This window comes from Micromys minutus (genome assembly GCF_963924665.1).
Source record: "Micromys minutus genome assembly, chromosome: 21".
NCBI classification, from domain to species: Eukaryota; Metazoa; Chordata; class Mammalia; order Rodentia; family Muridae; genus Micromys; species Micromys minutus.
Genome location: NC_137956.1, coordinates 29,418,953 through 29,435,031, shown reverse-complemented (window position 1 = coordinate 29,435,031; position 16,079 = coordinate 29,418,953). Strand labels below are relative to the sequence as shown.

The following is a 16,079-nucleotide window of genomic DNA, read 5'->3' as shown; positions in this document are numbered from 1 at the left end:
CTTTTGTTTTGTGTTACTTTCTAGTCAATAAACACAAGCCATGGATCGAGACATCATATCATGGAGTCATAACTGAGAACAATGACACTGTCATCTTGGACCCTCCACTGGTAGCCCTGGATAAAGACGCTCCAGTGCCCTTTGCAGGTAGGATGACTTGTATCTTAGTATCTTAGTATGCTCTAGTAGGACTCACTCTGGACGCCTAATGACAAACCTCCACAAAGCTGAGCTAGGACCTAAAAGCTATTGTCGCCAATCTATGTGTAGATGGCCTATGATTTTCATGCTGTGTGTCTCTTCTCAATGCCAGTGTGAACTATTTATCTCCTTATGATTATTCTCCTTTTCATTGGTTCCCGTGGAAGACTCATGTTCTTTTGTGTGTGTGTGTGATTGCTTTTGCTGTTTTGGTTTTTTTTGAGACAGAGTCTCTCTGTGTAACTGACTATCCTGGAATTCACTAAGTAGACCAGGCTGGTCCTGACCTTACAGAGACCAGTCTTCTAAAGCACTAGGATTGAAGGCTTGTGCTGCATGCCTGCATCTGTTCTTCTAAGAGGTGAGAAAATGCTGATGTGGTTCCTGGAGTTGAAGGAGTTGGACTGGTGAAATCCCTTTGGAGAATCTTGCTTCTGGAGAGATGGCCCATAGACATGATAAAATGTGGAAATGACCATCCTCACTAGCTACATACTACATTGAAAACTTGTATCATGGTAGATTAGGAAGAAAAAAAAACAATAAGAAGTATCAAAAAAGATTGCTAAACATAGGATAGCACTGTTCCCACGATCTTCAACATGAGTGTGGCTTTTAGAGGAGAAATTTGAAGTCAGGGTGACTTAGCCCTTTGTACTTTTTGACCAGAGAGATTTCTTGTGTCAAGGCTATAATTGCTCTCACCCTGAGGTCCTGCAAAGGTCAGACTCCAGAAAGGGTGTGTGGAGGATACTACAGTACCAACTGCTTCCATGGATCTGTGTAAAGACAAGGAAAAGGGCACAGTCTTGGGTAGGAGGCCTTAGAGAAAGAATGTCTGAAGATGCCTGTGTCACAGGGAATATTGTTAACATTTTATAACTGTCAAGGGAAAGACAGGAAATTTAATGAAGGTTTTCAAGACCTCTAGAAGATTGCTTTATGATCGATGGGTGCCAGGCAGGGGTTTTCACCATGATGAAGTCTATTTTTTCTGACAGTTTGTCTGCTACATTATGAGCTACTTGGGCAGAAAAAAAAATGACTCTTTTGCACTTTTAAGAGAGATGCTCTGTGAAGGCCTTTTATTCATTACAGAACATTATAAAGTCGGGAGTGATGGGCTGGGTTAAACTCAGTGCTATGTGAAGATAAGCCCATAAGCATTTTTAGAGAGAAGGGGAAAGACTCTTGGGAGGCTTTATCTTTATTTTATGTAGCATGGTACCTACCAAGGGCACCTATATGTGACTTTTGTGATGTTTAAGTTTGAGGAATCCTCAAACATCTTCCAAATGTCCTCTAACCAAATGACACGTTGAACTACAACTCTCATGCCATTTTATTTTCTACAAAGGATGAGGTTCCACCTTTCTCTCTCTTCAATAGACTAGGAACAATCTACTTCAAGTTTCTTCTGGGCATAATTAATATGGTCATGGGGTTAACCAATGCCTTTAACAGTGTCTGGAAATAAGATTTTTAAAGGAAAATTAGCACAAAATGTGTGGGTCATGGAACTGTTTGGTTTGTCATTAAACATGAACGTTAAAAATAGACACAACATTTAGAAAATGGTAGATTTGTAAAAATGCAAGATTTTGGTTAATCTCTGTGCATCAGAAATCACGTGCAGAGATGAGTCACAGTCTCCTTTGGTTCTTTCTGTTCTCCCTCCCTCCCTCTCTCCCTCTTTCTCACCTTCCCTCTCGCTTCCTCCCTCCTTTCCTTTCTTTTATCCTAAGAAGCAGCATTTATCTGGGCTGGCCTGGAATTCAGCATAGATCCCAGGTTGTGCTCAGACCTGGGATTTCTGGCCATAACCTTCTGAGTGTAGAGTCACAGATCTGCATCATAATCCCCAATTGGCTCCCTCTTCCATCTCTGTGTACAGCTCAGCACCCACCCTTTCTCTCACAGTTTATGCACAGAGGCCTTCCCATGGAGCAGGGCTGTCTTTCCCATTCCTGTCTGTGCTGTTGACCTCTCTTTCAAGCATAACATTGTAAACTGCTGGCAAAGTCCCAGGAAGTAACAGGGTGTCCTTTAGTCACTCTGATGCTGGGAGCCTGAGGAATCCAAAGATGAGCAATGTGTCTGACTATTTACTATGCCTACCCCTAAGGGAACCCTCTGTGAGCAAGGAACTAATGTCTACAGCAAAGTGACCCCCTCTCAACAGAGAGACCACAATAAAAAGACATTTAATTTCAAGCAAATCTGGTACTTGAGAGTTTATATTCATAGCAGATTACTTAGTCTTCTCAGTTTAGGAGGCTTTCAGACAATTAAAAAAAAAAAAAAAAAAAAAAAAAAAAAAAAACACCCAGAGACTCACCAAAGCATTTCTTAAGTTGAGGCCCCATCAAGTGCCTTAAACTTGAATTTGTATTTTATCAGATGTGCTCACAGTTGTTGAGGCGTGTTTTGAAACAGATTTGCCCCTCAGCCAAGCCCCGAGTAGCTATTTCCAACCAGAGACAATGTCTATACTCCACCTGTTATTTTTGCAGCTGCCTTAAAAAGAAATCTGGCTTAATGCATCAAAATATAATCTGCCAAGCTCTTAAGAGTAAAAAATAAAGGTGCTTTTTTACTACGGTCAAAGCTATTTTTCTCAGTATTATTTATGGCCAGCTGTAAGACAGGACATGGACACTAACCATCCATCCCTGCTACGGGCATTTATTTTTAAAACATTTATCTTAAAAAGAAAATACCGAAGATTTATTTCAGATCCCTATCATTCTCATAAAATTGAAAAATTTATATCTGCCTGCTTCATCACCCTCCACGTCAGCCGGAGCTCTTGGCTCCCCTTCTCGACCGCTCCTGCAATGGGGGTCACTTTCCTCTGCCTTCTCTCTGCATCTTTTCTTTCTGTTGAGCAGGTGAACTGAGCTATGCTTGGTGAAAGACTGTCCCTTTAAATCATTCTTGTTCAACTTTCTTTCTCTTATCCTCTCCTACCGTTTAGGATTTTTTAGGAGAAAAAAAAAAGATTGTTCCACGAAAATAAAAATTCTGTTAAAAATTAATTTAGAATTATATGCTATTGTAGGCAGTGCTCATCTAAATAAAAGGAAAGCATTGGCTGTAGGAAACCCGGAGAGTACTGTTGAGTGCACATAAGGAAAACACAGAGCTACACCTTCCCACGAGTAGAGACTCAGCATTTCAGTAGACCTCCTTTCAGTCACGTGTCTACTCCTTGTTAAAAATTATTATCACCTCTTGCATTTCATATTAGAATTGAGTGTTAGTTAAATAACATTAACACTATAAGTATCCTAATGAGTGTTCCAGAGTTTACCTTTACCTGTGGGCAATGTATCTATTTCTATTTTGTTGCACACAAACCTGCCCTTTCTGAGTCTATTGGCTATGTGTTTTCAACAGTAAGATTAATTGGGCAAGCATCTGTGAGCTCCTGAAACACATTAGATTGCTCTTCAAAAAGTTGCCTGACCCTGTAATTCTGTTCACACCATCTGAGTCCTCCTCTGGCTCCCATGTTGCTCACTCTAATGATGAATTGGTGACAGCGTCACACAGTAGCTGATTGTATTAGCTTTAATAACATTATCTGTGAATGAGCTAGGCTTTCCAGGGTTGTTCTTTGGATGACAAAAAGAATGTCTATGCCACATGCTCCAGATGTGGTGTGTGTTTAGTTCATTTGGGTTTAGTCCTCCAGCCTTTTCTTTATGCTCATTTTATAGAAGAAATACCTATTTGGCATTGAGGTTAACCAACTTGCCCAGTATTCTTGGATAGGTGAACTTGTGGGAGAGACAGGAGCCTGTCTTCTGTAGGGACTCTCTGAGTTCCATGTCCCTACCATTTTGCTCTGAATCTTTGTCCTATTTGACCAGAAAAAAACCTCCAGGAGACTTCAGCCAGCTATTAGACTTGCTTGGCTTACTTCTCAACTTAGAGTCTGAGCTCTGTAGACTTGACCTTCTTAAAGAATCAGACACAGAAAAATCCTTAAGTAATAATGGAAATTCCATCCATTGCACGACAAAAAAAATGATAATGAAAGCAAGCCAGGCACACCATGAACTTATTAATTTCTACGTGTGCCCCACTGAGGCCTGTTAAAAAACTGTGGAGACTTTTAAATTTGAAGGGAATTAGATTGCCTTTCAGAGATAACAGAAGTACTACTCATTTGTCTACACTGGGCTAGTCTGGACTTGTCTCTTATAAGGACAGGGCAGCAGAGGATGATCAGGCATAATTGGCTGGCTTCTCAGCCTGGGTGAGTCTCTGAAGACCTACTAGAAAATTGTCTAGAATATGATTTGACCTAGTTTGATTATCTGGTTACCATGCTGGATATGTCAATGATTGCTCTTTCTTTCATAGTTAACTCTATTTTTCTTCCCATTCACTTTAGAGTGTCTTCTTTCCTACCTCTCTGTGGACCTGTCCACGGACCTGGATTCCACTTAGGGCTCAATAAGAGCCTAATGGCAGAGACCTTCCAGGGTTTAGTCTGCCATGATTTCATACAGTAAGCAGGGAGGGTGCGGATCATAAACATTCATTTTTTTCTATTATTTTTAGATAGAGGAACATCATTGTATACTTTATAATGTATAAAATATTATGTTTTAATCATATCAATAAACTGTAGGCTACTTAAGTCAAACTAAGTTGCAAATACATCACCTCACACAGTGTGACATGACCACACTGTGTCACAACACTACGTGTTGTCAAATTGGCCAAAAGCAAAATCACCTGGGAGATGGGCCTCTGGACATGTCCAAGAGAGCATTTATGTGAGTGGCATCATTTCATCAGCTAAATCCTGAACTGAGTAAAAACAAGGGAGGGAGTGGAAGTGTCCACTGCATTCTGTGCTCTTCATTTGCTGAGTGCCAATGCCATGTGAACAGCAGTCTTAAGCTCCTGCCACTGTGAGGTCAATGCAAGATAGACTGCTAACCTGGGATGGTGAGCTGAAATGGACTCTTTCTGTCCTTTCAGTTGATTTTGTCAGAGTATTTTATTACAGGAACAGAAAAAAAATTGGCAACACAGAATTGACATATTTTAGTGATAGGATATCACACCCAGCCTATTTTCTCCAAGGGTCATATGTTATCACAAACTATAGTCACCTTGCTCAGCAGTAGATCTCAATTACACTACAGCTGTGTATCCTCTGGCCAACATAGCCTCAGCCCCGCCAGCCTCTGGTGACCACCGTTATATTCTCTACATCTGATATCAGCATTCTTTAAATTCCACCAAAGGGGGAAATCAGCTGCATTTGTCTATTTTTGCTGGCTTATGCCCCTTATGAGACACACACACTTTTGCATTTAGACTGTCTGCATTTGCTAACTTTGTAATCTCAGAGTTGTCACTAAACTCGTCCAAGGGAGCGTTCATAATGGAGGCATTCATAGCATCTACTCCTGGGATTAATATATGGATATAATTAGATATTAATGAATACTGCCCGGAGCATTGTCTGGCAGCCAGAAAGTGTTCAATAAATCATAGTTCTGTTAGTCATAGCCATGGTGATGATGAGGATCATCAGGGTAATTGTGATTCTTGTAATCATCAATAAGCCACAAGTGTTTGCTTCCTCTTTGGTTGATTACACTGGTGCAATTATAATCTGTGATGTTGATAAAAGAAAGGGAAAGCACAAGTCTAGAGTCTGTCCTAAGGCTCAATGTAGTCACCCAGGAAGACTGTTGTCTCAGTTCCTGAGTGGCATGGTAGTGTGGAAATGACCAGCCAAATTATAGTTTGAAGATTGCATACAGCTCCGTAAATAAATATCAGCTAGCTAGGAATGAATATTCTTACACTCTACCCATAATTTATCCCCTTGGAGTAACCTATTGCAAGCTACATTTTTAAAGAATTGAAACCCATGCACTCTTTTATTATAAAAGCACAAATGACATGAGCCTGTCATTCCGTGGGTTGCCATTCAGTTCTTGCCAGCGTGTGATGAAGGCAATTACTATGGTTCTGTTTTGTAAATAAGGAAACAGGACTTTAGGAAGTTTTGTGAACTTCTCAGTTCATCTCCCTAAGTCCAAGTTCTCAGGCCTCGGGTCTTACCTTCTCTTCTCCACTCTGTCAGCTGTCTGCTGTGGGAGGTGGCTATTACTGGCTTTAGATGATCTGTTAGCATCAGACTCAGCCTTAATAACTGTCAATCACATGCTATGTTCTTCCCTTTTAACTTTTTTTTTGTTTGTTTTTCTCATTGGAGAAGAACTGTATAGTTTAGGAGGTTTGTATCATCACCAGCACCTCCTGCACCTGATAATCTCTCTTGGTCATCTCTCACCGAGCCTTCTATAGATGACAACATTGAACTAAAGTTTTAATAGTGTGCTGTTGTATTTTACTTAGGCCAGTCACAGAGGTAATTCTCACTGCTGCTCATTCCTGGCATTTTCATGTTAAATAATCATTGGGTTGTCTTAAGCTAACTTATAGAAAGATATAAGGAAATATGTTTTGGTGGCTTACAGAAGCATCACAAGTCACTGAAGAGGTGTGGGACAGGACACAGAGACACAATAGACAAGCCTTATCTAGAGGGACGCCCTCATCTGGTGTGTTCAGGTATGGCGTTACCCTGTGACTCTCCAGCCTCTAGTCTTGGCAGCATAAATGAATGTATGAATCAACAACTAAGGAAGGATGAGGCTCTCTGTGGCATAATTGGCTTCATCCACAAGTATCATCTTATCGTTCACTGCCAAAAACTGGGTTCAGGCTTATCTGTAGTTCACAGTTGGGGCTATATTTATTAGTCATCCCACTATTTTTTGGATATGTAGATTTGTTTTCAATCCTTTTCCTTTTTCTTAATAAAGAAAATAATTCTTTCATTGTCAACTCTATGAAGTGATTTTCTTAAATAGACCTAATGGGTTTCATTTGGGGGTTTAATTCATAAAGAGAGAATAAAACAGATGCCTTCTTTCAGGGACTGATTGAGGTTGTGTTCTTAGACAGGGAAGACAGGGGGCTCACATTCTCCTGCCCCTGGAGGGGAGCACCATGCCCAAGTCTTCAGATCTTCAGGCCCCCTTCTTTATGACCAGGTTTTCAGCCTCACTGTAGTAACCCTGATCAAAGGCCCCCAGATTTATATAGGAGAAATATAAAAATTGCTTGAAAACTGAAACAACTGACTGGTTATGGGAACAGCTGGCTATAAATAAGATGGAAGACCTAGCCACAGTGGCACTTTTGATCTCTGGGAAGACAGCAATGGAAAATACATCTGTGGTTGTCGAGTCCCAGCAATGCCCTTACAGTGGTCATACCCATGAGCCTGGTTCCATGAGAGCTTGGGGATCCTACCAATCAGGCAGGGTGGGCAAGCCCCTGTGTGCCATCAGTGTGGGATAAAGCACAGATATGGTCCTGTGCTTTCTTTGTACTTCTGGGTAGGCACCTTCCAGCCTTGTTAGGGGTGGGTATGAGAGTGGGGTCATGTTTGGGAACTGCTCCTGGCCATTGCCACAAAGCAAACTGTACTCTCCCTAGCTGTTCATTTCTGTAATTCTAGTTTCTCTTTTTTACATTCTGATGACTTTCAATGTAGGATGCAGGTTTCCATTCCAGTGAATGGCCCATTCACAAATCCTAGTACTTACAGCCTTTGCCTGAGTGGGGGCGAAGGATATTTTACCTCCTACCGAGACTGTGGATTATGCCCAACATGGAGTTGCTGGAGGGAGGGGAAGTGTTCTAGGTCTTCTGTGATATGAGTGCTTAAGTTCTTTGCCCCAACTGTTTCTGGAATAAATCCCTCCAAACCTTTTCTCATGCATTTCCCTCTTTCCTTCCTCATCAGTTTTTCTCAGGGTCCCTGATGCTGCCTGTCTATGTAACTTCTGTCATTATGTAACCTTACATGTTTTGTCTTTTTATATTTCTCTTTTGAAGGCAATTTGTGAATTTCAATGTGGCAGCTTACCCTCTGTGAACTTCATTTGAATGGCCTGTTCTCACCTTCCATTTCTGTTCTGTGCCAATCCCCGTGACCTAAGTCTTTTCCATGGAGCTCTGGCTCAAGACAGTGTTTTGACATTAGCTTCATACCTTTCTGTGTCGAGTAGGCCAAGGTGGGCTTTAGTGTGTGAAAGCTTCAGGGAAACTAAGAGGGCTTTCCTCAGGGAACTACAAGGAATTCATAACCAGGACACAGTGGAATAAATCAGTCAGGGAAGTAAAAGGGTATACGTTTGAAACAAATAAGTTATGTCCAGAGGGATCTGTCTGACTTGTGAAGAAAGGAAGGAAGGGGTTCAGGAGCTGGAACAGTATTCACAAAGAAACTTAACCAGGTGCTCTTGGCTTCTTGAAACAGGATATCACTATATAGTCCTAGTTGGCTTTGAATTAGGAATCTTCCTGCCTCTGTGTCTTGAGTTCCCTTCATATAATAGGAATATATTCCCTAACCCAGGACCTTCTTAAATGGAAGAATGGCTAAATCCTTAAGTAGACTCATGTTTAAGGAGTGACTAGTGGGTAGTAGGGTCCATTCTTCTTAGTAGGTTGAGGAAGCTTTCAGGAAGACAACCTCCCCTAGTTTGTCTAGGGCTGAAGAATGTTCTAAGCTGTGGGATTATCAGCTAAAATTGGGAAGGAACATGTAAATTATAGTTGGAAACTCTGGGAAGAGTGATATGGTATTTTAGAATAAGCTTCTATAGCATCCCACTAGGAGACAAGTTGAGAGAGAAGCCTTTGAATGTAGAAAGTCCGCGTTTCCTGAGACCCTGCATTAATGACGGTGCTATAGGAAAACACGAGGGAATGCGAACAGTGAAATGAAAAGCAATAGCAGGAGTGCTGCCAGTTGACGTGGTGACCGTACAAATTGGAGACAGATGTTCCTTTTTACAAATGACACTGTCTCACTCCACAGCACACAGCTTAGCAAGTGAGGAGAGAGGCAGTCCCTATATGTCCCCTTAGTCCTGTATCCTTATACAGAGAACAACTTGCACAAAGTAGAACTGAAAATGTGGCCAAGGCGTATTGTTACTCTATTGTATACACACTGTACTTACAAACCCTGCATCATTTACGTTTTACAGCGATCCTCTAAAATAGGCACCATTATTATCTCTGTTTTATAGGATAGACGGAGGTTAAACAGGATCATACAGTTTGCCCAGGCCACAGCGGTAATGAAGTTGTAATTCTAGCACAGATTTCTCAGTTAAGTACTGCTGTATTGTAGCCACACCAAAAGTTAGGAGCCACAGAACAGCAGCCATTCATCTTTGCTCATTACTCTGTCTCTTAACTGGGCATCTCTGCCAATCTGAGCCGGCTACAGCTGATCCTTGCTGGATGTCTTTAAGGGTCCATAGGAAGTCAGTGGCTCTGAGAGGCTAATTTAGAATGGCCACAGATAGGATGACAAAGGTCTCTATGTATGCTTTTAGTAGGCTCTTGAGAAGGAAACGAACTATCTCAGGGTTCTAATGTTGGGGTGGAACACCATGACCAAAAAGCAAGTTGGGAAGGAAAGGGTTTATTCGGGTTACACTTTTACATTGCTGTCCATCACCAAAAGAAGTCAGGACAGGAGTTCAAGCAGGGCAAGAACCTTGAGGCAGGAGCTGATGCTGAAGCCATGGAAGGGTGCTGCTTACTGGCTTGTTTCCCATGGCTTGCTCAATGTACTTTCTTATAGAACCCTGGACCACCAGCCCAGGGATGGAACTATCCACAATGCGCTGAACCCTTCCACATTAATCACTAATTGAGAAAATGCCTTACAGCTGTATGGCATAAAGGTATTCTTCAACCTGAGGACTAACCTGTGTCAAGTTGACACACAAAACCAGCCAGTAGAAGTATACTCGTGTACAAACAGATTTCAACAAATACCTCTGGCACTTTTGTTCCTGCCTTACTAGCTAAGACAAGTCGCACACCTACTGCTAGAGTCAGTGCCCAATTGGACTACTTGGAGATGGGCAACTTTAGACTCATGAGCATTGTTCTGCCAGAACCCACCACCAATGCACTAGTATTTGTAACCTTTCTGCATGCTAAATATACTGTCCTCTGTTCCAGAATCCCAGAAGGCTTATCCAATCATAGATTCGGTCACGGGGCTCAAGATTTTGGATCTTAATCTTAATCCATAGGCCTGTGCACTAAAACAAAGATTATTTTACCTTTCCACTCTTTAGGAAACAGAAATCCTCAGTCATCACTCCCATTTTAGGTGCTATTAAAGGGAAACATACAGTAACCATTAGCAGTTCTGATACCTTTCCTCTGTCTCCTGTGACGCCTAAGCCTCATCTCTTAAGTACCAAAAGAAGCCAGTTAAAACCATATATTAGCATGACCACATCTGGAGCATCTTGTGGGCTACAGAAACATCTGGGTCTATAGAGGCTCAGCTAAGGGAACAGCATAGAGGAGCATGAACCAGGGGTTTCAAAGCATCAAGGAAGTCCTTTTTAATATCTAACAGGAAAAAAAGCTGTATTGGGTGATCATCACAGCAAAATCAATGACTGAAAATCAGTTCTGACTGTCAATAATCAGACCACTTAATATCCCTGTTTACTAAGTTAATACCAATTCAGATATCTGCTGTGGAATCCGTGCCGCAGAATACCGTAGTAGTCATATTGAGGAGGCCTGGCAGTGGAGCTCAGCACAGCTATTAACTATGAATAGGCTTTTGTACAGTCAGGTCAGTGGTTGTACTTTGGTATGAGTTTGGGGCTTGTGAACACAAGTTCCAAGTATCCTAGACTCGTTCAAGACCCACATCAAAGGACAGGAACATAAGTGTGCATTTGTAGCTCATTCTGCCTGGCAGAGAACTGAGGGTGAGATCACTGAATACTTTGGCGTGAGTTCAGGGCTCCATTTTATTATCTTGTAGTTGCCTGTGATCACAGATGAGGCATCAAAGGCCAGCTGTCCCCCATGAACCTTGACAGTCTATATAAACTAATTACTTTTTTATGAGCCACCTTTTCAGAGTTTTGAAGAGAGGGCCTATTAAGCCAAGTTCAATATGCTCTACAAACTTTAAAAGTTATTATTATTTATCTAAGTTCCTGCAGAGTGCCTTGGTAAATGACATCCTTGGCAGCGCATGGCTTGGGTGGCCATGAAGTTGATGAAAACACAGTATTCTACCTTTTTTAATTGAACAATGAATGTTTGTGTGGTGGGGGGGGGTCACTCTGCACCTGGATGGTATTAATGGGGCAAGGAAGAAAGGACAAGATACTTCTGGAACATGCCAAATCTGTTCTCCTAGACCCAGTGGGCTGTTGCTATCACTCCTTACCTCTCAACACACCACACAGAATCCATCTTTTATCTTGTCTTTTTTGAAGTCCCTATAGGAGTTCCCTATGAGCCTCAGCACCCCACTTAGAACCTGCAACTCTGCTGCCACTGGGGCCTCTGATCAGCTGTTCCTGGTTGCCTTAGATCTGCCACAGGGCTACCTGGACTGATCTGCCTATCGGAGATGAAATTTAATGCTAGTCCCTCATGTAGTGGGCTGACTGTGCTATTTGAGGTATACTCTATCCACTCTACCACTGGCCCACCTTGCTGGTCATTTCTCTTGCAAAGAGCACTGAGTCACACTGACCCTCCTGCCCTTAATCATAAGTCTTCCTGGTGATACAGGAGACAATACTACTTCTCTTCTAGAAACCCCATCCTCATCCTGTTTCCCATAGAGATCTATCCAATGCTAGCTCCTTGTCATCTTATTCTTTGTATGTAAACACAAAGGCCTTCTTCCACCTGAAAATGGATACTGCACCAACCAGCCTTGAGGTAGGTAGGAGTGGTGTGGACACATTCAAGCTTGTGATAACCTGGGCTAGTGAACTTGCACTTGGTCACTCCTCTCTTGAATACCTTTTCATTCCAGTCTTGCACTTGTGCAGTGTGGTCTCTTTGCTCTCAAGTTCAAATAGTCCATAGCATCTACCTCATTTCCTTCTCTTACATCTGTGAAAGAAATATCAAAATTTGATTAGCAAACAGGCTCCTAAGCCACCTGAGCATCTGGGAGCTCAATAGTAGGAAAGTGGCAATCTTTTCAGTGGGCCAACTCCTACTTCGATCCTACCCAGGACTTGGTCCTGTTCTGCGCTGATGTCATGTGAAGTGGTCTCTTCTCACCATGTAAGATCCTTGTGGTCCCTACCTCCAAAAGTGCTCACCTTTGACTCAACACTCGCACACGAAGCTGTAACTGTCTGCTCACAAGCCTTCCTTCTCCCTGGTCTTGATCGGGAGTGTCCTAGTTGGTGCTCAATGAGTATTTGGTGAATGTCAGGAAGACAGCTTGACTTACCACAGAATTTAAACTGACCTTCTCTTATTGTCTCTGATGCGTTTGTTCTTGGCCCCAGCCTCAGATTCTGCTGTATTTTCCCGTGCTATCTGTTTAACTGTTTGCTCTTCCTACCAGATTAGGAGTTTATCTGTAAGTCCTAGCACAACCTCTAGATTAAATACTTTCTGTAAATATTGATTGATTCTAATTACAAACAACCAGTTTTTGCAACTGGCTTACAACCCATTTTTTTAATAGCATAGAGGAAGAAAGAAGAGAGGGATGTGGGATTCAGGGAGGGATCATCTGTGCTACTGAAATTCTCTTTGCAAGGGACAAAGTTGATTCACAGGCAATGCCTCCATAGCTACTGAGTTTTCTCAGGCAATTCTGCCATGACTGAAGTATTTAACAAAATTAGAGGCCAGCTAAGGGAGTCAGTCCTGAGGTGGAGGGGGCTGCAGTGACCAAAGAGGAAATGGTTTAAAAGAACAGATTGTTGCCTCTCATAATGAGTATTTTAAAGTAAGATATTTTGAGACAACAGTAGATTGTCATGAGGTTGTGTGGAGGCATATAAAGACTCTATGTGTTCTTTGTCTAGTTTTCCAGATGGTTACATCTTGTGAAGGTAAATTGCGGAATCATAACGAGGACATTGGCATGGATTACAACCAAGACATAGAATGTCTCCGTGTTAACTCTAAACAGCTACTCCTCCTCTTTTCCTCCCCACGACTCCTCATTCCTATTTGTATTTCATAACTTAATAATTTCAAATGTTATATAAATGAAATCTCATAAAAAACAACCCTTTAAAATTGGATTTGAACTCTGCATCCTTTTCTGGAAGTTAATTTTGGCTATTGTTTCAACCGTTTTATCATGAAGTACAATTTCATTATGAGATATCCCACAGTATATTTCACTGTTCACCTGATAAAGAAAAATAAGCCTGTGTTTGTGTGTGTGTGTGTGTGTGTGTTTCCTTTGAGAATTTTATACATGTATGTACTATGTTTTGATCATGTGTTTTTAGATTTGTTTTCCACATGTTTTATTAATACTTTTTAATGAAACATGTATGATTTATTAAAACATATGTGTATGTTCATGAAGGAGATTATCTATCATTTTTCATTGTTGCATCCTCATCAGGTTTTTATATCAGAATAAGTCTGGCATCATTGAATAAATTTGATAATTTTCCTTTCCTTTTTATTTATGGGTTATCTCTTTGAGTTTTATTTTAGGATCTTCTTAGTGAACTGTCCACTCTCAGGGGCCCAATCTGGGGTATCATGTAGAGAAGAGAAAGCAAACTCTTGTGACAGCAGCAGTATCTGACAGAAATAGAAATACACTTAAAATTGATTAAAGGCCACTAATGTACTGCCAATGACTACAGAAAAGAAAATGTAAAAATAGCATAGAATGTGGTATGAAGACAAAATTATTTATGGTAAGTATAGAAATAGTGAATGAGATAAAATAAAATGGATAAAGATTAGAGAAGTGTGGTGGGGGAGCAAGATCAGATGAAAGAAAGCCAAATGATGAACAGAGAAGATGGGTAAGAGTGAGAGATTTTTGGAGAGGGTAAAGTATTTCCTAGTAATAAAAACAACATTATATCAAAAATAGGAATAAAAATATCAATGTTTCTAAAATATAAAAGTCAAAATCTTCCTAAATATCAAAAGGAAAATGGGGAACTTTAAAAAATGAAAAATAGGCTGTGTGGTAGTTACAGTAATTTAAAAACTGTAAACAAATTTTACATATAAAATAATATAAGAGAAAACATGAAATATTTTTAAGACAAGTAAGAGAGAATCAAAATCTGGTTAGGAGTATAGGAAACAGGGGCTTCTTTCTGGGCCCTTAAAAACCAGAGTTCTTTGGGTCTATGGGGTGGGGGAGGACTAATGAGCTGGTGGACTCATCTTTCCTGTGACTTCTACTGATGCTGAGATTACACAGGACAAGTATCTGGTCTCTACTAAAACTTTACTCTCTTTAATAGCTACCCCTTCAGTCCTCCCATCCTCCAGAGACTCCTAGGCTTCTAGCTTCTTAAGGCAGAAAGGATAAGGAAGTTCTTAGGGATCTCGCTTAGAATTCCTTTCTAAGATCTTGGGGCTTTTGTTCTGTTGATCTAATTTTCTGTCAAAGTCTCACCCTCAAATAACATTTCATTTGTGATTCGTTTCCAATGTATGAACTTGGAGAGGGGATATAAGTACTCAGTCTGTAGAGGTTAAGTAATTATAGGCTTTGTGTAATCTTATTATCCAATCTTTTCTTGATTCAGAATGCAATGTTTCTATTTCTTGAAAACTGAGTGATTTTTATCAGAATTTTTAGATTTTTATGTGAAACTGTGGGTCTTATTTACAACTTCTGTTTTAATCAGCTTTTATTAAGAAGTTGCTTCATCAATGGAAGAGATAGATTTGCCACCATCTTACTGACACTCAAGATTTCTAAGCTTTCTACTTAGCTTTCATTATCAAGAGGATAGACTGGTATGTGTGTGGAGGCAGGGTGACCCTTCATTACTGATAAGTGTGCTAAAAGTTGTCTTCTTTCTATTTTAACTTTTTATTGACTCTTCGTATGTTTACATCATACACCCCAATCCCATTCATATCTGTTTCTTAATATCTTCACTCTGCCCTTGCTAGTCTTCCCCAGAAAAAAATCAAAACAAAAATAATAAATAATAATCAAAACAATAAAAAAATCTCTTTGTAGAAACTGCAGTGTGTTGCAGCATGTCCCACAGTATATCCTTTGGTCCATACATCTTTATTTGCAAATAGTATAATGAGTCATTATTCTAGTTCAAAGCCTCTGGCTTCTGCTACACCACCAATATGGTGGGACTGGGACTGGGACTCCTCTAGGATGTACTGTGCTTGCCCTGTGTCATGGAGCAACCTGTGTCATCTGCAAGACCGGCAGTTTCATGTGCCCCAGAAGTTCATAGATGAGGCAGATGTTGAGCTGGATCAACACAAGGACCTGGATCTTAACCTGGATGGTAGATTAATTGATCAGCCGGCCAGCTCTCTGGCACCTGCACCACCAGGGCAAGCTCTCCAGGATTGCCCTACTAGCTCACTCAGTGCTGAAACTGTCAAGGTACAGGGTCAGCTCTTATGATTTCATGCTCTCTGGGACAACCCAACCATACCCACACCACCAGACCACTCTCTGCTATGTTGCCAAGTTGAGGTGTGGAATTGGTTCTATTGAGTCTATTGATGCTACAGTCATCAAGGAGTTGGGCCCACTCTTCTTCTTTCACACTCTCAGCACTGGCTTGCCTGCATTTTCGCCATCAGGTTCAGCTCTACTGCATTGCCCATGCAAGGCACAGAACCCACTCTTCCAAGTACTGCAGCCAGTGAGGGGCCGGGCCAGCTCTCCCAACTTTCTCAGTCAAGGGTAGAGCATCTCCCTCATGCCTAGATATTGGCTTCTTTATATGGTCTCAGTCATTCTGCAGTGGGTGGTAGCTCCA

The 16,079-nt window shown here is 41.1% G+C and overlaps 1 protein-coding gene across 1 annotated transcript in view; it reads left to right on the top strand.

Moving 5' to 3' along the window:
- CLSTN2 (calsyntenin 2) overlaps window positions 1-16,079 on the top strand; it is a gene marked incomplete at both ends in the record, with an annotated part of 550,546 nt that overhangs the window by 215,731 nt on the left and 318,736 nt on the right. Inside the window, one exon of the mRNA XM_080934098.1 lies at window positions 25-147. Coding sequence (XP_080790224.1) covers window positions 25-147 — 123 coding nt within the window. The remainder of the gene's footprint in view (window positions 1-24; window positions 148-16,079) is intronic.